The sequence below is a fragment of the Xenopus laevis genome, chromosome 1S (genome assembly GCF_017654675.1).
Source record: "Xenopus laevis strain J_2021 chromosome 1S, Xenopus_laevis_v10.1, whole genome shotgun sequence".
Classification (NCBI taxonomy): domain Eukaryota; kingdom Metazoa; phylum Chordata; class Amphibia; order Anura; family Pipidae; genus Xenopus; species Xenopus laevis.
Genome location: NC_054372.1, coordinates 104,063,450 through 104,084,518, shown reverse-complemented (window position 1 = coordinate 104,084,518; position 21,069 = coordinate 104,063,450). Strand labels below are relative to the sequence as shown.

At 39.9% G+C, this 21,069-nt stretch overlaps 1 protein-coding gene across 1 annotated transcript; it reads right to left on the bottom strand.

The window, feature by feature from the left end:
- Positions 1-1,813: 1,813 nt before the first annotated feature.
- On the bottom strand, positions 1,814-13,248 carry LOC121399414 (protein kinase C delta type-like). The gene is made up of 9 exons (XM_041580061.1): positions 12,708-13,248; positions 10,538-10,641; positions 10,024-10,188; positions 8,482-8,573; positions 7,592-7,654; positions 6,848-6,986; positions 5,635-5,826; positions 4,578-4,706; positions 1,814-3,064 (listed from the first exon to the last, which is right to left on the bottom strand). The coding sequence occupies exons 1-9, from the start codon at positions 12,985-12,987 to the stop codon at positions 2,627-2,629; spliced, it is 1,602 nt and encodes a 533-aa protein (XP_041435995.1). The 5' UTR covers positions 12,988-13,248; the 3' UTR covers positions 1,814-2,626.
- Between the last annotated feature and the right edge of the window lie 7,821 nt (positions 13,249-21,069).

The window sequence follows — 21,069 nt, the reverse complement described above, 5'->3', positions numbered from 1 at the left end:
TAGGCCAGTGTTGGAGCTGTGGTGATGACCAGAGACAGTTGCCTGTGAATATGAATGGAAACAGAGGGCCAGTGGTGGGGCCAGAGACAGCAGCCGATCTTAAGGGCTGCAGACAGAGGCCGATGGAATGGGCCACTGTTGGGGCCGGTGACATGGGCTAGAGACAGTAGCCGGTGTTAAGGGCTATGGGTAAAGGCCGATGGAATGGGCCAATGTTGGGGACAGTGTTGGGGCCGTTGTTGGGGACAGTGTTGGGGCCGTTGTTGGGGGCCAGAGACAGCAGCCGATGTTAAGGGCTGCAGACAGAGGCCGATGGAATGGGCCATTGTTGGGGCCGGTGACATGGGCTAGAGACAGTAGCCGGTGTTAAGGGCTATGTGTAAAGGCCGATGGAATGGGCCAATGTTGGGTGCAGTGTTGGGGCCGTTGTTGGGGGCCAGAGACAGCAGCCGATGTTAAGGGCTGCAGACAGAGGCCGATGGAATGGGCCATTGTTGGGGCCGGTGACATGGGCTAGAGACAGAAGTCGGTGGTAAGGGCTATGGGTAAAGGCCGATGGAATGGGCCAATGTTGGGGACAGTGTTGGGGCCGTTGTGGGGGCGAGAGACAGCAGCCGATGTTAAGGGCTGCAGACAGAGGCCGATGGAATGGGCCATTGTTGGGGCCGGTGACATGGGCTAGAGACAGTAGCCGGTGTTAAGGGCTATGGGTAAAGGCCGATGGAATGGGCCAATGTTGGGAACAGTGTTGGGGCCGTTGGTGGGGGCCAGAGACAGCAGCCGATGTTAAGGGCTGCAGACAGAGGCCGATGGAATGGGCCATTGTTGGGGCCGGTGACATGGGCTAGAGACAGAAGCCGGTGGTAAGGGCTATGGGTAAAGGCCGATGATATGGGCCAGTGTTGGGGCCGTTGCTATGGGTAAAGGCCGATGGAATGGGCCAATGTTGGGAACAGTGTTGGGGCCGTTGGTGGGGGCCAGAGACAGCAGCCGATGTTAAGGGCTGCAGACAGAGGCCGATGGAATGGGCCATTGTTGGGGCCGGTGACATGGGCTAGAGACAGAAGCCGGTGGTAAGGGCTATGGGTAAAGGCCGATGGAATGGGCCAATGTTGGGGAGAGTGTTGGGGCCGTTGTTGGGGGCCAGAGACAGCAGCCGATGTTAAGGGCTGCAGAGAGACAGGCCGATGGAATGGGCCATTGTTGGGGCCGGTGACATGGGCTAGAGACAGTAGCCGGTGTTAAGGGCTATGGGTAAAGGCCGATGGAATGGGCCAATGTTGGGGCCGTTGTTGGGGGCCAGAGACAGCAGCCGATGTTAAGGGCTGCAGAGAGAGAGGCCAATGGAATGGGCCATTGTTGGGGCCGGTGACATGGGCTAGAGACAGAAGCCGGTGGTAAGGGCTATGGGTAAAGGCCGATGGAATGGGCCAATGTTGGGGAGAGTGTTGGGGCCGTTGTTGGGGGCCAGAGACAGCAGCTGATGTTAAGGGCTGCAGAGAGAGAGGCCGATGGAATGGGCCATTGTTGGGGCCGGTGACATGGGCTAGAGACAGTAGCCGGTGTTAAGGGCTATGGGTAAAGGCCGATGGAATGGGCCAATGTTGGGGACAGTGTTGGGGCCGTTGTTGGGGGCCAGAGACAGCAGCCGATGTTAAGGGCTGCAGACAGAGGCCGATGGAATGGGCCATTGTTGGGGCCGGTGACATGGGCTAGAGACAGTAGCCGGTGTTAAGGGCTATGGGTAAAGGCCGATGGAATGGGCCAATGTTGGGGACAGTGTTGGGGCCGTTGTTGGGGGCCAGAGACAGCAGCCGATGTTAAGGGCTGCAGACAGAGGCCGATGGAATGGGCCATTGTTGGGGCCGGTGACATGGGCTAGAGACAGTAGCCGGTGTTAAGGGCTATGGGTAAAGGCCGATGGAAAGGGCCAATGTTGGGGACAGTGTTGGGGCCGTTGTTGGGGGCCAGAGACAGCAGCCGATGTTAAGGGCTGCAGACAGAGGCCGATGGAATGGGCCATTGTTGGGGCCGGTGACATGGGCTAGAGACAGAAGCTAGTGTTAAGGTCTATAGGTAAAGGCAGATGGAATGGACCAGTGTTGGGGGCCAGAGACAGCAGCTGATGTTAAGGCAGAGGCAGATGGAAAGGGCCAGTGTTGGGGCCGGTGACATGGGCTAGAGACAGTAGCCGGTGTTAAGGGCTATGAGTAAAGGCCGATGGAATGGGCCAGTGTTGGGCCCGGTGGCAAGGGCCAGAAGATGCAGTAGACGTAAAGGGCTGCAGGAAGAGGCAGATGGAACGGGCCGGTGTTGGAGCCAGTGGTAAGGGCCAGAAGTGAAGGCTGTGGTATGGGCCAATGCAGAAACATAGAGTTATGGAATAAACAAGAGACTGGTTGGTGTAACAGACTAGAGACAGTAGCCATTGGAAAAGGCTAGAGGTAGAGACAAGTGTTTAAAAAAAAAACGGTCAAGAAATAAGCGCTTGTGAAAAAGATACAAAGGCCGTTGACTGATGACTGATGAGTCAAAGGCATTGCTGGATAAGTGGCCAGAGGTAAGGTCTCATTTAATAGTTTGAAAACGGGGGAAAATCTTAGGGGCAAGAGATAGAGGAAGATGGTTATTGCAGAGGTGATGGAAAAGGCCAAGGGGTGTTGAAGACATTAAGAGGCTGGTTATGATGGTGAGAATCTGGGAAGAAAGGAACCAACGGAGGTCTGATAACAGGACTAAAAACTGGCTGGTGATAATAAGGAGAAGGAACAGGAATCAGTGGTAATGGCCTTTGGTAGTAGCCGAGATTAGGCCGATATGCAGTGTAAGGCTGGTTGGGGAAGCCAAAAGGACCAAACTGAGCTGATAATGGAGCCTGATGGTATGGATAGTTTGAAACCAGTGCTTGGGCTTGAGGAGGACAGATGTTCCTGGATGTCCAGAAATGGCTTGGCTGTTCCAACGGGGATGCTGGTGGGACATATCTCGAAGAGATGTTGTATTTTATTGACTCCAAGAATGTCAGTGGCTCTTGATAGGTCTTGCTGAAATCCACTGATATCACCTGCAGTATAGCAAAAAAACATTAATCTTTAATTTTCAGTCACAATAAAATAATGTCATAATACTCAACATAGGCTGACACTGCTGAAATGAATATTACAACCATTAGCAGGGTAAGTACCTTAGTATAATGCAATCTTATACTACAACAGGAAATGGTAAGAGATTAAGGGGCACATTTACTATTGGTCGAATATCGAGGGTTAATTAACCTTCGATATTCGACTATCGAAGTTAAATCGTTCGACTTTGAATATCGAAGTCGAAGGATTTACCGCTATTCGTTCGATCGAATGTTCGAAGGAATAATCGTTCGATCAAGCGTTTCGAAGGATTTTAATCCATCGATCGAACGAAATTCCTTCGATCAGAAATTTGCTAGAAAGCCTATGGGGACCTTCCCCATAGGCTAACATTGATGCTCGGTAGATTTAAGATGGCGAAGTAGGATGTCGAAGTTTTTTTTAAAGAGACAGTACTTCGACTATAGAATGGTCGAATAGTCGAACGATTTTTAGTTCAAATCGTTTGATTCGAAGTCGAAGTAGCCAATTCGATGGTCGAAGTATTTTTTATTCTATTCCTTCACTCGAGCTAAGTAAATGTGCCCCATAGTGTTGTGTAATAATTTGTTTTCTAATTAAGGTTAATCTGCAAAAGCTACTTATTTTCACATTTTCAGAAAAAAATTAGAACGTTTTGCTGAGGTTACACATTTTTAGTAAAACTTACATTCAGTGCTACTCTCACATCATAACTAAACCCACATCTGTTTTCGGCTAAAATATTTCCCTGCACTGCGCCCTCTGCCCCCAGTGTCGGACTGGCACACAGGGATACCAGGAAAAGTCCCGGTGGGCCAAGGTGTCAGTGGGCCCTCATGCTGCTAGACATTTGGCATATTTCATGGCTATTCCCAAATTCTATGAGAACAAAGAGGCTAAATAGATGGAATAATAGATTATAGTATGTAAAGAAAAGAGACTAGGAGAATAGAGGTTGAGGGAGGAGAGGAAGAACAATACTACTAAGAGTGGCCCCCTGGTCTAAGATTAATTGGTGGGCCCCTGGTGTCCCAGTCCGACACTGTCTGCCCCTACTGCATCAACCCCATTGCCTAAAACTCTAGTGAGTGGCTGCACAAATGCTGCTGTGCATCTCTGCACTTTTGTTAGCAGGTGCAGGGGGAGGGGTTTATGCAGTTGCGGAAATTGCACTCGCAATTACAAACAAATGGAGCAGTCTTGTTATTCTTTTACTTGAATTTACAGAATGCTGGGTTGCTAAACTTCATATACATGGCATTGCTTTATTACTGCAAGAAGACTCAGTATAAATGTATAACTGATTAATAACATAAAACACAGTGAAAAGCTTTACCAGTATTGTGGGTAGTGTGGATATTTGATCCTATATTTGGCAAAGTAGTAGAACAGTGGTATTGGTGGATGTGCAAAGTGTTACATCCAAAGTTAAATCAGTGGGTTTTCATTCATATTACAGTGTGTACTTACTTCTTTTGGTTTGGAGGGGGGTGGCACGTTCAGCTTTTCCAGTTGCACCCAATCAATGGAGTGGAAAAATGGGTGCTCCCGAATGTTCCCATTGCAGCCAAGACGCTCATCAGGGTTTTTCATCAGAAGCTAAAGTATAAGAAAAATTATCAGTTTTGCATATATTGCTGAAGTTAAGCTAAACACCTGCCATTCATATCTCAAAGAGTCAGTCCATTTTCCTTCAAACTATACTGATACCATGGGTAACCAATAATGTATAAACAGAAGAAGGGTCCTGACCTTAAAATAAAACACACTCCTGATTAACAAAATATAAATCTGGTCTCACACTGAGAGATCAGTATTTCTGCGGATGCGCAGTTGTAGCAGTTTGCCGGTTTGAGACAACTGTGCATGCGTGAAATTACACGGAAATTGCCAAAATCTCTCAATCAGTTTACAGAGATCACTGAAGATGTATGCGTGCAACTCCGCTGGAAGAATCTGCACCAAGGGGTAAGTATGGGGCATTTCCCCGGGGGGGGTATTTAGCCTGGTGGGAGGAGGGAGGGAGTTCTACCTGGGGTGAAGAGTACAGGTTTTTTTCCTGAACAGGTTGAATTCTCCTTTAAAACTAGATCAACACTGTACATTAGAAATTAACATCAACCCATAATATCCAAATAAATAGTTATCAAAAAAATTTAGCAAAATTCACTTGAAACAAGAAGTTGGTGCAGTTCATCATTTATATCTAAAGATTTGGCAACTAACAAAATAATAAATATGGTTAATAAAAGATGATGTTGTTGAATATCACAATTATACAATTGATAAAATGGTTGATTTGGAGAAAATCAATATATATTATGTATTTAATGTGTACCAATCCACTCTTGTTAAAAACTCCTAAGATTACATCTTGTAAGATGTGATTATTCATTTGTGTAGATCACATGCATCCAGTTAGCGCTATAACAAAATCCGTACGAACTGTTATCATCACCCCACCTCCCAGAAATAGATATATTATAACAGAGCTAGCGACATCCTCTGTATAAGTTCCTGTACTCACCTGCTGCAGGAGATCTTGTAGTTCCTCACTGAACCAATATGGAATGCGGGGCTTGTTATACTTAATGGCTTCGATGAACTCAGATACATCATTGCCAGAGTACAATGGATGATCTCCGGTGGCCATCTCGTATATGAGGATTCCGAGGGACCACCAGTCTATTCCTGCATCATACGCCTGCCCTTCTATCACCTGGGAAAGCAAGAAAACATGCTGAGCATCACAATAACCCTGTGTTTAACTTACGTATTGTTGTGCCTCTTTACATAATTAGTTTTTGACAAATTAAACAGGAATTTATTATTCTTAGTGTACAAGGCCAGTGTTACAGCAGCTTTATAAATAATTAATGCTAACTTTGTCTATAGAGGCCTTAAATATTAATTATATTATATACATCTATACCGATCATAACAGAAGCATTTAAAAAATTTAAGCAGAAAAGGCCAACTAACAGGGGCATCTTTGGAGGCACAAACCTTTACCTGTTAATTGGCTTTGCTGGTGGATTAGAGCACATTCAGAAACTCAAAATATAAGGTGCAGTTTTATTAGCCTAATCCATTGTTCAGTATATATATATAATTAGCAACCTACCCATAAAGGACATAACACAAAAAATAATGTTTTGCCTAATAAAAGAAGCTATAATTCTTATTAGCTTTGCAATATAAATTCATTACAAATTCTCTGTCTTTCTTACATTGCATTGTATTTACAAATAACCTTTAAAGCACTAACAATTTTTAAATTGGAAAGTTGCTTATCATTGTGTTTTCTTTTATTAGGTAAAAAAAAACAACTTCTGTTGACATGTCCTTTAAGGGTAGGTTGCTAAATAAATATATATATCTCCAAGCAGCTACGCAATGGTTAAAGCATATGTGAAAGAGAAAGATAATGAGAGGTAACATTTTGGATCAATGAAGGATTATTTATTCATCCTGCCTCTTTACCCCTGGCTAAGTAAGTTAATAAGCACAATCAAATAATTCCCAGAAGTTGTTCTTCATGCTGCATTATAAACTATGCTTACAAAGAATTTGTTGAAATCTAGACTTAATGACGGTACTGTATCACCTGCAAAGATATTTTTTTCCTTTTTTGTACCTGAATGAAAGTACTTACAGACATTAAAACAGGTTAATTAATGTTACATACATCAGAACTCTAACACCTCTAGTGCTATATGCATTTGATTTAAATCTCTTACTTCTGGGGCCATGTAAGGCAGTGTTCCTCTTCTTCCTCTGGCCTTTCTATATCCATAGATGCCTTCGACCGCCAATCCAAAGTCAGCTATCTTTACATGTCCCTCGCTGGTAACTAGGACATTACCTGGTTTGAGATCCCTGCAAAGTTCAGATTAGGGTTGAAAAAGAATGCAAAGCAGGCCAGTGATATTGCAAAGTTATAAAATACAAACAAATATGCAGTCATTTCAAACTGGGGATATGCAAATGGAAAAAAAATGAATAATGGAAAAATAATACAATAACCGAAAAAGTCATCTCCCTCGCCTGCACAGCTAAATGCGTTTGACTGGCACTAATGCACGTGCTGAGCTGAGGGGTTTCAGTCAATGGGACAGGCTCAAGAGGTCACAGCAGTACTTCCAGTACTTCAGTGTTTGAGGGGAGGTAGTTTGGACAGCAAAGTTAGGATAAAATTATCCCACAGATATAAAAGTACTTGGAGTTAAATTATGAAAAGTGCTGTTTAAGGTGGGCGACTGAAAATAGAGAAGAGGAGAGTGCAGAGAATGTAATCGTCACACATATATTGCTTTTAATTGTAATTACATGTACAAATGTAAAATTATGGAAAATATTGAATTCACCGGAAATATTATTTTTTAAACTCTTCTCTGTTTTGAGCAGCATTATTTGTGTTTGAACAGTGGGTGAAATGAACAATAAATATAATAGATATATAGTGACATTTTTCTGCAACATACCGATGGATAATCCCATTTGAGTGCAGAAACTGGAGGGCGCACACCATCTCCGCGGCGTAGAATCTTTGCAAAAAAAAAAAAATCTTAATTAAAATCATTATTATTGATAAATATATTTATTTTATTTAGTCTAGTTTATTGTCCTTCCTTAATCAGAACCTTACTTACTAAATAATTAGGTCTAATGTATTATCCTAAATAAGGAAGTTAAATATAAATATATATATATATATATATATATATATATATATATAATATATATATATATATATATATATATATATATATACATACACACACATACATAGCAGGTAAGGGGGAATGTAGGCATCCAATCATGCTTTATGTAGGCTAGAAGGCACCAATGGTCACAATGCTTAGCCTAGCCCTGTACCTACCACCTAATTCTTCAATTAAGTACTTAACACACAGTTACACACCATGTATGACTTCATAAGAAAAGATACAAATACATCCAGTCTGATTCTGCCCTCACAGTTTCAATTGTGAATACAACTGGCAAGATTTTATGAGAATATCATAACATTAGACAGCTTCATTAACTTTATGCCATTTAAATATTCTGATTTATTTTTGGTTATGGCTATGACTACATCACCAAATATAGGCATTAGAGCGCAAAAAATAAAGGAGTCATGGCAAAGGGAAGAGGACAACCCTTTTTCAAATAGAAATATGTTGTTAATTAGCTTCTCAGATACACATGTAACAAGAAATATTTCTCAAGTCCTGTCATAGAAGGATAGTGGGAAAATACAAAATGGTGAACTTTTCTTTGCCTTTCTGTGAAGTATAAACAACTAGGTTCTCTAGGTTACACCCTGCTCTGCCTGTTATGTCCTATTCCTATCACACGCTTGGCTACTTACCTTATGGAGTCCATCTCCAGAGCTCCTGCAATGTCGATCTGATCATCCATGTTCCCTCCGCTGACATACTCCAGGACAAAAACAGCATGCCGCTGGTTGGAGAAACAAAAGAAAAGACATCTAAATCCCAGACACATGAAGGATTCCAGGTTTAATTTTTAAGGAGAAAGCTAATTTATTGTATTACATGTTCTTTCTTGTCAAATATCCTGAGGCAAATTATCAGGGTGCACTGATTATTATACACACACTAATATTATGGCTGAAGAAAGTACCAACTTGGAAACCTTTAGTAAAAATATCTTCGATTCATTGTTGGTGCAAGGCTCCCATAATGGAGAAGGACCCATATGTATAGATAACCCACCTTCTTGAGCTCATGGTATGCTAAAAAATAGGGCAACTGCCAGTGTCTGAGGAAACACAGGATAAAAAGAGAAATCATGTATAGTCAGATAAATAGACATAGACAGATATAGAGATTAGTGATGAGCAAATGTTTTCACCAGCGGTGGACTTGTGGGGACTTTGTGCAATTGTTTCACAAAACTGCGGGAAAAATTTGCCACAAAAAAAAAAAATTGCCGTAACAAAAAAACGCCTATTGACTTTAATGGATTTGGACAAAAAAAAACAGTCGCCTTAAGAAAAAACACCCATTGATTTTAATGCATTAGGTGTGGAAAGAATTGTTGCGTGGAAAAATATTTCAACACCTGTTGATCGTTCAATGCGTTCAATGCATTTTGCTAATTTTTTCACAGTTTCACAAATTTATTGGTAAAACGGGACAAATTTGCTCATCACTGATAGTGATAGCAGGGGAGATATATTTAGCTTAAATCGATACAGATATGTAATCATAGAAAAACAGATACTGACACAGAAAGACAAATTAATAAGAAAGATAGATCCGAGAGATATGAACACAGACTTGAAGAAACTCAGATTAGAGACAGAAAGATAAAGTAGAAAAACTGGTTGCAATTTTAATTGGCACATTTATCAGTGGAGTTCACAAAAATTTCTCTCTGGTGAATGTCGCAAGTTTTACTTCGTTAAAGAGGTTGTTCATCTTTAAATGAACTTTAGTATGTCGAGAGTGATGGTCTAAGACTATTTGCAATTGGGTTTCATTTTTTATTATTTGTGGCTTTTGAGTTATTTCCCTTTTTATTCAAAAGCTCTCCAGTTTGCAATTTATGCAATCTGGTTGCTAGGGTATACTTACCCTAGCAACCATGCACTGATTTAGATAAGAGACTGGAATATAAATAGGGGAGGCTCAGAATAGAAACATGAGTAATAAAAAATAGTAATAAACTAGCACTACAGAGCCTTTGTTTTTAGATGGGGTCAGTGACTCCCTTTTGAAAAATTAGAAACAGAAGAACAAGGCAAATAATTCAAAAAAACTATTCAAAAAGAAAAAGAAAAAATGAGATCCAATTGAAATGTTGCTTACAATTAGCCATATTATAACATACTAATAGTTAACTCAAAGGTAAGAAACACCTTTAATGTTGTGACACTATATTGTACCTGAGTTAGGAATGATCCATATGCATGACACAGGTGTGGGCATCCAGCAGCCATCTTCAGCACGTTAGCCTCAGTGACAATTTCATTAAGCTGTACCTTGTCACTCTTCTGTATCACCTTTATGGCTACGTGCTGCCTGTTGTTAGGCAGAGATGCCAACATCACCTGAAAAAAATGCAGAAAAAGAGAAATGATTAGAAGGTTATTTATGGGGCCCAGGCTGGATTTACCATTAATATCAACTTAGGCCACTTTTGTAATGCTGCCCCACAAGACAGTAGTGTGAGACATGGCCTGAATCCCACTTCATCCCACCTGTATAAGATAAACATGAATGAGGGATCTAGCAACTGGCAAGTGTTTTGGGATAGACAGCAATAAACAAACAATTATTTTAAATATATACCACCGGCTGCCTCCCAATATGCCTGGGGCTTCCCTACAATTCCAGGCTCGTTTGAGGCACATCAACCAACTGATAAGGACAACCAGTTCCCAGATGTTCATCACTTACCTTGCCAAATGAACCACTCCCAAGCTCTGCGTGGATCTGGCACATGCTCACTGCCACGGGGAGAGGAACTTCTTGGTGCAGCCTCTTCTGGTTACTTCCCGCTTCTGGGAGAAAAGACAAAAGTAAACAGAATAAAGTTAGGTCCAGGAAAACTTACAGAACAATGGGTATGTTTTGCATATTGCCATTTATTTAATCTGAGATTGCAATTCGATGTCCACATTAGTACAGGTTACAAAATAAAGATTGGTTATGAGGGCTAATTTATAGAAGTATATTATTTATTTGTAAGTATATAGATATATGTGTGCATGTATGTATATAATCTTATAAATGTATATATAATAGATAATGTAGACAATGAGTTCTGTGACCATATAAAAGAATGGGGCTGAAACACAATGCTTAACAAGGTGGCTTTAAATGTGACTCCAAATATCTTTAAAAATGTTAGTACAGGGTGCATTATACAGGTATGGGATTCATTATGTGGAAACCCAGAAAGCTCTGAATTATAGGAAGGCTGGTTCCCATAGACTCAATTTCTATCAAATAATTCTAGTTGCTAAAATGATTTCCTTTTTCTTTGTAAATCACAAAACAAAAGCTGTGGTACATGTTAGCCAGTGGCAAAAATAAATAAAAAAACAAACACAAAAGTATTGTAGAAGTGATACCTGATACAAACGACACACAAGGACTGACATAAGATTTAGAGCAAATCATGTGATACACCAGTGGGGCAAAACTCATGCAACTAAAATCACAGTCTGCAGGACATGCAGGTCTTAATTCTAAAAGGGAACTTTAAAACTGAATGAGAAAGAAAAATCTATGAATTCAAATGTATGAAATTATTTTACACATTAAAACAGGGCCTGAATTTAGGGTCGGGTTTAACTATGTGACCTGACTGACTCCAGACCCCTGGACTATTTACTGCCCATCCTAATTTATCTCAAAAAGTTATCTCTATCTATCTGGAACATTCTCATGTATTGTCTGTGAATACTCTTCAATGATCTAATAGAATATATGCTATGCCTTTCCAGCTTTCCTTTGTATTTTGCCTGAGGATGGGTCCTTGGTGCTCCGAAAACATTCAATGTATTTTTATTGTTAGCCAATATAGGCATCACTTCTTCAATACTTTTGTTTGCCTGTTTTTTTTTATTTGTTACTTTTTCTCTGTAATGGCACAAAACTACCTTGTACTTCATTCCAACAAAGATATAATCCTCATTGGAGGCAAAACAATTTTAATAGGTTTATTTATTGTTTAAATGATTTTTAAGGATGTAGAGGTAAGGTATGGTGATTCAAATTATGGAAAGATCCCTGATCAGGAAAAGCTTAGGTCCCGAGCATTCTGGTTAACACATCCCATACCTGTATATACTAATCTACAGTTCTTTATCAGTTCTCCATCCCCTTCTCCTACTGTTTTCACTGCTTAGGCAAACCTTTTTTTGTTTCATTTACCCCTAGCAACAGCTGACTGCTCCCACAGCCATGATGAACCACTGGGGGGGTGAGAAACAACATAAGACGGGTGCCATAGTGAAAAAAAGAGAGCAGTGGTGGTAAAAAAAAGCAACAACAGGGAGGGCACTGAAAGTATGCTCATACCAACAACTTCATGTATAAAATATAGCTAAAGCCTACAACTAAACTATATAAACAGTATTTATCGCATATTTATTACATGATTACCAGGTCTACCAATGTTTTTGACCCAGACTGAAACCAGAAAATTGGTGGAACTGTGAAATATATAATAAATGATTTTATGATTGGTTTTTTGACTAAACAAAAAGCCACACAGCAACCAAAACCAGTTGAGAATGGTCAGTATCCCTGTGAGTGATTTTGAATACACGCAGTGGCTAGTGGTTCTGATAGATCTGGAAAAACAGGCAGATATAGATATAGAAACAGACAGACATATTGACCAGACCAACTGACAGGCTCAAAGATAGAAAGACATCTAGTTAGACTGACAAACAGATTAGGCCAATTTATACATTTTAAAATTTCCTTTGCATAACTTTAATCCCCCCACCCCAAGTTTTCATTAAGATCCACATTACAAACTGTGCTGTTTAACCATAGATACAGGATAAAAGCATCTCAACAATAACTTCATTTTAAATTTCTTGTTTCTACTCACCCTCTGCTTTGATGGAGTCTTCACCACTTCGGTGTCTTTTTCTCCTAACTTCCTTCTTTTCCTCCACCTTGCTGTTGCCACTGCACAGATGTTTCCTCTTTTTATTCCTTTTCTTCCTTTTCTTTCCATTTGCCCTCCCAGGGTTGTTGTCCATCATTCGCTTCATCCTGATGGAATCCTTCTTTTCCATTTCTGCATTTGTAGCAGCAAAAAGTTCTTTTTCCTCACTCCTTATTGGAGGAGTACTCTTCTCCATCGCTGGAGGCAGTTCTTCAACCATAATTAGGGGAATTCGCTTTCCACAAGAAAAAAAAACGCAAGCAAATGCTTCGCAAACGCAATGAGATGTACACTGGTCTGAGTCAAACCAATGTACTGAGACCAACGGTCACTAACTGTAAAAGACTGAGCTGTGACCAACTGACACAGTGGCATGGGCAGATATATATCAGGCCAATTCTGGAGCCAGTAAAAAATATTACCAGTATCAACAAGAACTACAATTATTAAAAGGGAAACCTGTGTTTATTGAAACACCAATTTGATTGAAAAAATATGATAGTTTACCTTGTAATGTAATTTAGTATGTATTTTAGCATTAAGTTATAAGCCCTTGTCTTGCAGACACAACCCCTTTCCAAAATCGTGTTGCAATGAGCAAAACCAACTCTGAGAACAAATACAGTTTCCGCGTATGGTTATCCTAAGGAAAGGGAAGGTAGAATACTGGTCACCCATTAGTATTTTGAAGGGACACTAAAGCCTTGAATAAACTGTGGTTATAAATTATAGGAAGGCATGCTGGTCGTATGTGAAAACAATTAATGAGCTGGTGTATTGGGTTCTATTCTGCAGAATACGAACTGAACTTCAATAATTATAATTAAGTAATAATAATGTTATCCATATATTCCAGATGTCCTGCCCATTATTGACGCGACAATTGTATGTCCTGCAATGAAATTTATACAATTATTTGGCGTGTGTAATGGCCCAACTTATCCTTCTGCTTACTTGTAGCAGCTCTTCTGTCCTGCCCTTCGCAGTTTTGCCTGACTATATTGGCCACAATCATCATCATTTTATTAATATAGCGCTGAGATAGCGCAGTGGCTTTTCAAAGTAATTGCACAATGTATCAGACAGTTAAAATGACTCCAGTCAAGACTCCAGACTCTCCTCAATTCCCTACAGTCTCCACCACGGGAGTCTGCTTATTATCTTCTCAACTTCTTAATAAAGTCTTATGTTCTGCCCAATTTAATTTCTCCTGCCAGGATTCAAACCAATCTTTAAACATTTGATCAGAGATGAAAAGACGTTCGCCCAGTGTAATTCACAGTATCGACATTGACCTGTCGGGTAGAGAGTGACTGGAAAATGGGCATGTGTGTGTGCACCCATTGGAGAAAGCAGGCCTTCCTGATCAATGAGGATGGGAATAAATCTAGTCGAGACCGCTACATTACTGTAAATATTGAGTTTTTTGCTGATAAAAAGAGGAATATTTTGTAAATAGTTCTTAAAGCCTTTCAATGAAATAATTGTTGTTTTAATTGACATATGCCGTTTTGGCCATTAAATGTCTATATACCCCTCCCCCCTTCCCCAGAAGTAAACCAGGCACGCTCCACAAAATAGATGGAATCCATATGTGCCTCTGATATTGAGATGCTTCTGGTAATAGGGGATTAGACACAGTCAGTAAGTACAGACCTTGGGATCTGGGATCTGCTAGCTTCATCTCATTAGCAAACCCTGTGCCATAACCCTTAGCAATCACTCATTATTACTGACAATACAGGTATGGGATCTGTTTATGGGAATCCAAATAATACAGGTATGGGCTCTGTTATCCAGAATAACAAATAATACAGGTATGGGATCTGTTATAAGGAATAATAATGAATCCTTATTGGAAAGCAGAGCTAGCCTGAATAACAGGTTCCATACCTGTACTGTACCTTTTTGCCCTTACTCTTGTGTGTGTATCACTCTAAAGTCTTCATCTAATTTGTAATTGTTGTAATATTTTCACAGCGCTCATTTTCCCCCTTCAACATATATGAATGTCATTGTTTATATATATCTATTTATGTAAATCGCACTACTGTATGGTATAGCAGTGACTGGCAATGCAGCCTTGATTTATTAAAATAGCTTTATTTTCACACTGTGGGGTTCTGGTGGGTTCTGACACCTATAAAAAAACCGGCTGAATTGGCTCCTGCTGAATCTGGCTCCATTCAATGTGTAATTGTACGGCAGCACCATATGAATCAAGTATGTGTTGTCCTTGTGCTAGTGGTGTCACAGTGACACCGCAGTGGATGTTTGACATAAAGCAGTTGTTGGTAACAGTTAATGCATTTCTGTACATTGGCCAGGAAACTATCAGATCAAAATAAAAAAAATATAGTATTATGCCAAAATAAACAATGAAACGCCGAGAAAGAAAACAATCCCACCGCGCTCAATAAACAAAAAACGTGGAAAAGTTATTCATTGACATGAAAGCATCGTTCAGTGGGAAGCACTTGTGACTTGCCTAGGGTCCTGAAATTTGATCTCAGCTTGGCCACTGCTGCATGCCCATTTATATATTCTCCCCATGTCTGTGTGTATTTCCTAACACTCCAACAGGCTAACTGGATCCTGGTAAACTACCGTATTATGGTAAGCAATCCTCTGCAATGAGCTGCAGAATTAGTGCCAGTGCTATATAAGTACAGGTATGGGATCCCCTTATCCGGAAACCCCATTAGTAAGCTCAAATTACAGAAAATGCAGTCTTCCAAATTTTTAAAAACAACTTCTCTTTTTCTCTGCAACATAAAACTGTACACGTATTTTTATCCAAACTAATATATAACAAATCCTTATTAGAAGCAAACCAGCCTATTGGGTTTAATTTAATGTTTAGATGATTCTCTATAGACTTAAGGGATAAAGATTATACAAATTGAAATAGTCTGTTCTCGTGGAAAGCCCCAGGTTTGAGCAGTTCTGGTTAACAAGATCCGATAGCACCTGGATTTAAACCCTTTTGTTAAAAGAGCTATAAATGATGCATTTGCTGGAAGTGAAAATCTCTTCTTTTAGGTCTGGCCTTGTGCCTGTGCCTTACCGCCGTCAGAGTTTCTCTCATCTTGACTAGAGCCTCCCCCCTGTTTCAATTGATACTACTTGATAATATAGCGACTAATTATTATCCATGCCTTCCCCTTCATTGCTGTTCCCAAAGCATACGAACATTTCATTTATTCTGACCAACATGCGCAGAACGTTCCATGCAAATATGTTCACTGACAGCAAATGCTTTAGTAGAGTGAGCAATGATGTTATAGCAGTTATTCAGAAAGCGTAATCACATAAATATTGAAAAAAATAATAGGGTAACTAATGGCATACCAATCACACTAAAATTATTTTCATAATTAAGCTACTGTATGGTCCTATTACAATGGTTCTTATCCAAGGGTAGATGAGTGAGTGAGTAGTGATGAGCAAATTGTTGGTCACTCTCCATAACGACCAATAGCATTAGGAGGTGAATTTGTCTACAGTTTCATGAATTTTCTGCGAAGAAACCGGGGCAAGAGTCAACCCATCACATTTAGGTAATGACTAATCAATATACTATCCTCTCATCAAGAGGCCGTATTATGTAACATTGGAGACAAAACATCACTGGTGATCTTGCCTTATCAAAAATATCAGCAATTCGATTTGAAGCAGTCACCTAAAAGTTAGAGAAACCAAAAGCAACTATCCGATTGGTTGCTAATGGACACGACATCCCGGTGATGCCTTGTTTCCAGTTGTTAATAAATCCACACCTCAGTGGTATTACTACACCAGAGTGGGAAGTGGCTGGTGGGAATTCTGGGCCTTGACCAAAACTTTTTCACTCAATATAGTAGTTAGGTATTGAGAGGCCCCATAAGCCATTGTCCCTAAAGAGCAAAAAATGATTGCATGTTTCTGTGAAAATGTGCAGAATCATCTGGAGATCGAACACCATGTCCCTTTTCAGATAACCCAATGTCATCTGTATTTAAGTAGCTACAGACACGGGATCGGTGCGTCCAACGAGTACACACCGGAAGAAAGCTCAATAACAACAAGTTCAAAATAACTGAAAAAAGAAAAAAATTAAATCGAAAGGAGACAGTGTTAAAGCAAATTTATTCCAAATTTCAATATTTAATTAGAAGGAAGCACAATATGAAAACAAATTCGCAGTGTGTGCATTTAGGTAATAGTGAGCATGGGTCAGCACAAGAGAGACAAGGTGGAAAGCTGAAATTAGTTAAAAAAAAATTCAAACCAACTCAACGCCCAATACCAAAAGAGAACAGTGTATAAAGAATAGTGAGTGAAAATGCACTGTTTTTCTACCCTCGTAGTACAGGGGCCTTAAATAAATACTCACAAAGTAAACCCAAAAGGGAAAGGTCATAAACCCCCACCCAACCAATATGCTAAAGAACTGGAGGCAGCCAGAATGGGGCAAGTTGTGTGTATTTGTAGGGTAAACAGAGAGGTAATAATAATGCATCCTTGGTCCCCTCACTGTACACGAATATTGCCATAAGATATCATTAGACTGAGCTTACAGCAGCTTTCAGCTATATACGAGGCCATCAATAATAAAAGGAGGGGGTGCAGTGCAAGCAGAAATATTGTAATAATAATTAACACGCCAACTCACCACCATGAAACTCGCACTGCAAACAACGACAAAGCAAACTTCCAAACCTTTACCACTTCCATACAACCAATACAAGTCTAGAAATAGGATAGCAATCACCATCATAGAAGATATGTTTTCATCATTAAGCAACATTCGAATGTTATGGCGGTGTAGTAAGGCAGCCTGTGTTCCAGACACTGAGAAAAATCGCTTCTGAGGTAACTTTTCCTTGTAGGCCTCTCCCCTCCTTTCTGAATTGCTTAGAATGAACTGGGAGATAAGGAAGGAATAATGGCAAGCATGGAAATGTCAATGATATATGTCTTGACACACCATATATAGTAGTCGTACCACAGCCTGAGGATACGGTTATTGGGATGGGAAAGACCAATATAAAGGGGTTGCACAAGGAAACTAGTGTAGCGGAATAGTTGCACATTAACGAAAGCAAAAAAGCAGCGCCATTGTGGGGTCAATACATCGACGTCATAGATGATTTGCACCTAAGTGGTGTTCTAATCGTCCCAATTCCCTACCTAAATCTGCTTTGGGAAGCGTGAAACACAATTGAGAAGAGAAGTTTAAGGAGTAACTGTAAACGACTGAGCTGTGAGCAATGAACACAGTGGGCATGGGCAGATATATGATCAGGCGCAATTCTGGAGCCAGTAAAAAAAATATTACGCAAGTATCAACAAGAACTACCAATTATTAAAGAAGGGAACGCTGTGTTTATTGAAACACCAATGTTGATTGAAAAAATATGATAGTTTACCTTGTAATGTAATTTTAGTATGTATTTTAGCATTAAGTTATAAGCCCTTGTCTTGCAGACACAACCCCTTTCCAAATCGTGTTGCAATGAGCAAAACCAAACTCTGAGAACAAATACAGTTTCCGCGTATGGTTATCCCTAAGGAAAGGGAAGGTAGAATACTGGTCACCCATTAGTATTTTGAAGGGACACTAAAGCCTTGAATAAACTGTGGGTTATAAATTATAGGAAGGCATGCTGGTCGTATGTGAAAACAATTAATGAGCTGGTGTATTGGTTCTATTCTGCAGAATACGAACTGAACTTCAATAATTATAATTAAAGTAATAATAATGTTATCCATATATTCCAGATGTCCTGCCCATTAATTGACGGACAATTGTATGTCCTGCAAATGAAATTTTATACAATTATATTGGCGTGTGTATGGCCAACTTATCCTTCTGCTTACTTGTAGCAGCTCTCTGTCCTGCCTTCTCAGTTTGCCTGACTATAGGCACAATCATCATCATTTATTTATATAGCGCTGGTCAAGATATGCACAATGTATCAGAAGTTAAAATGACTCCAGTCAAGACTCCAGACTCTCCTCAAATTCCCCTACAGTCTCCACCAGGGAGTCTGCTATTATTTCTCAACTTTAATAAAGTCTTATGTTCTGCCCAATTTAATTTCTCCCAGGATTCAAACCAATCTTTAATACCCTTTATCAGAGATGAAGACAGTTCCCAGTGTATTCAACATCATCCATTACTGGTGGGTAAATGAACTGGAAAATGGGCGTGTGTGTGTGCACCATAAAGCAGGACTTCCTGATGATATGGATAAATCTAGGAGACCGCACATTACTGTAAATTGATTTTGCTGATAAAAAGAGGTAATCTTTGAAAAGTTCTTAAACCTTTATGAAATATTGTTGTTTTAATTGACATATGCCGTTTGCCATTAATGTCTATATACCCCTCCCCCCCTCCCCAGAAGTACCAGGCAACCTCCAAAATAGATGGAATCCATATGTGCCTCTGATATTGAGATGCTTCTGGTATAGGGGATTAGACACAGTCAGTAAAGTACAGACCTTGGGATCTGGGGATCTGCTAGGCTTCATCTCCATTAGCAAACCTGTGCCATAACCCTTAGCAATCACTCATTATTACTGAACATACAGGTATGGGATCTGTTATGGGGAATCCAAATAATACAGGTATGGGCTCTGTTATCCAGAATACAAATAATACAGGTATGGGATCTGTTATAAGGAATAATAATGAATCCTTATTGGAAGCAGAGCTAGCCTGAATAACAGGTTCCATACCTGTACTGTACCTTTTTGCCTTACTCTTGTGTGTGTATCACTCTAATCTTCATCATAATTTGTAATTGTTATAATATTTTCACAGCGCTCATTTTCCCCTTCAACATATATGAATGTCATTGTTTATATATCTATTTATGTAATGCACTACTGTATGGTATAGCAGTGACTGGCAATGCAGCCTTGATTTATTAAAATAGCTTTATTTTCACACTGTGGGGTTCTGTGTGGGTTCTGACACCTATAAAAACAAACCGGCTGAATTGGCTCCTGCTGAATCTGGCTCCAATTCAATGTGTAATTGTACGGCAGCACCATATGAATCAAGTATGTGTTGTCCTTGTGCTAGTGGTGTCACAGTGACACCCGGTGGATGTTTGACATAAAGCAGTTGTTGGTACAGTTAATGCATTTCTGTACATTGCCAGGAAACTATCAGATCAAAATAAAAAAAATATAGTATTATGCCAAAATAAAACAATGAAAACGCCAAGAAAGAAAACAATCCCACCCGCTCAAATAAACAAAAAACGTGGAAAAGTTATTCATTGACATGAAAGCATCGTTCAGTGGGAAGCACTTGTGACTTGCTAGGGTCCTGAATTTGATCTCAGCTTGGCCACTGCCTGCATGCCATTTATATATTCTCCCCATGTCTGTGTGTATTTCCTAAACACTCCAACAGGCTAACTGGATCCTGGTAAACTAACCGTATTATGTAAGCAATCTCTGCAATGAGCTGCAGAATAGTGCCAGTGCTATATAAAGTACAGGTATGGGATCCCTTATCCGGAAACCCATTAGTAAGCTCCAAATTACAGAAATGCAGTCTTCCAAATTTTTAAAAACAACTTTCTTTTTCTCTGCAACAATAAAACTGTACCACGTATTTTATCCAAACTAATATATAACAAATCCTTATTAGAAGCAAAACCAGCCTATTGGGTTTATTTAATGTTTAGATGATTCTCTAATAGACTTAAGGGATAAAGATACAAATTGAAATATCTGTTATCTGGAAAGCCCCAGGTCTTGAGCATTCTGGTTAACAGATCCCATACCTGGATTTAAACTTTTTTTTATAAAGCTATAAAATGCATTTGCTAAGTAAACTCTTCTTTTAGGTCTGGCCTTGTGCTTGCCTTCACCCCGTCAGATTTCTCTTCATCTTGAACAAGCCTCCCCCTTTTCATTATACTCTTGATAATTGCCGACTAATTATTATCCATCCTTCCCTTCTATTCTGCTGTTCCCAAAGATACGAACAATTTCACTTTATTCTGACCAACATCCAGACGTTCCATGCAAATATGTTCACTGACAGCAATGCTTTAGTAGAGTGAGCAAATGATGTTATAGCAGTTATTAGAAACGTAATCACATAAAATATTGAAAAAATAATAGGTAGACCTAAATGGCATAAATCACACTAAATGAATCCATTGGCCGCAAAATTATTTTCATAATAGCTACTGTATGTCCTATTACATGGTTCTTTCAAGGGATTTTGAGTAGTGATGAGCAAAATTTGTTGGTCACCCATAGACCAATGCATATGGTGAATTTGTCTATGTTT

Coding starts and splice junctions, on each gene's coding strand:
- LOC121399414 (XM_041580061.1), bottom strand. CDS start 12,987: ATGGTTGAAGAACTGCCTCCAGCGATGGAGAAGAGTACTCCTCCAATA. Junction 6,987..7,591: donor TCAAATGGGATTATCCATCG/GTATGTTGCAGA, acceptor TGAACTTTGCAG/GGATCTCAAACCAGGTAATG. Junction 5,827..6,847: donor TGCCTTACATGGCCCCAGAA/GTAAGAGATTTA, acceptor TTGCTTTCCCAG/GTGATAGAAGGGCAGGCGTA.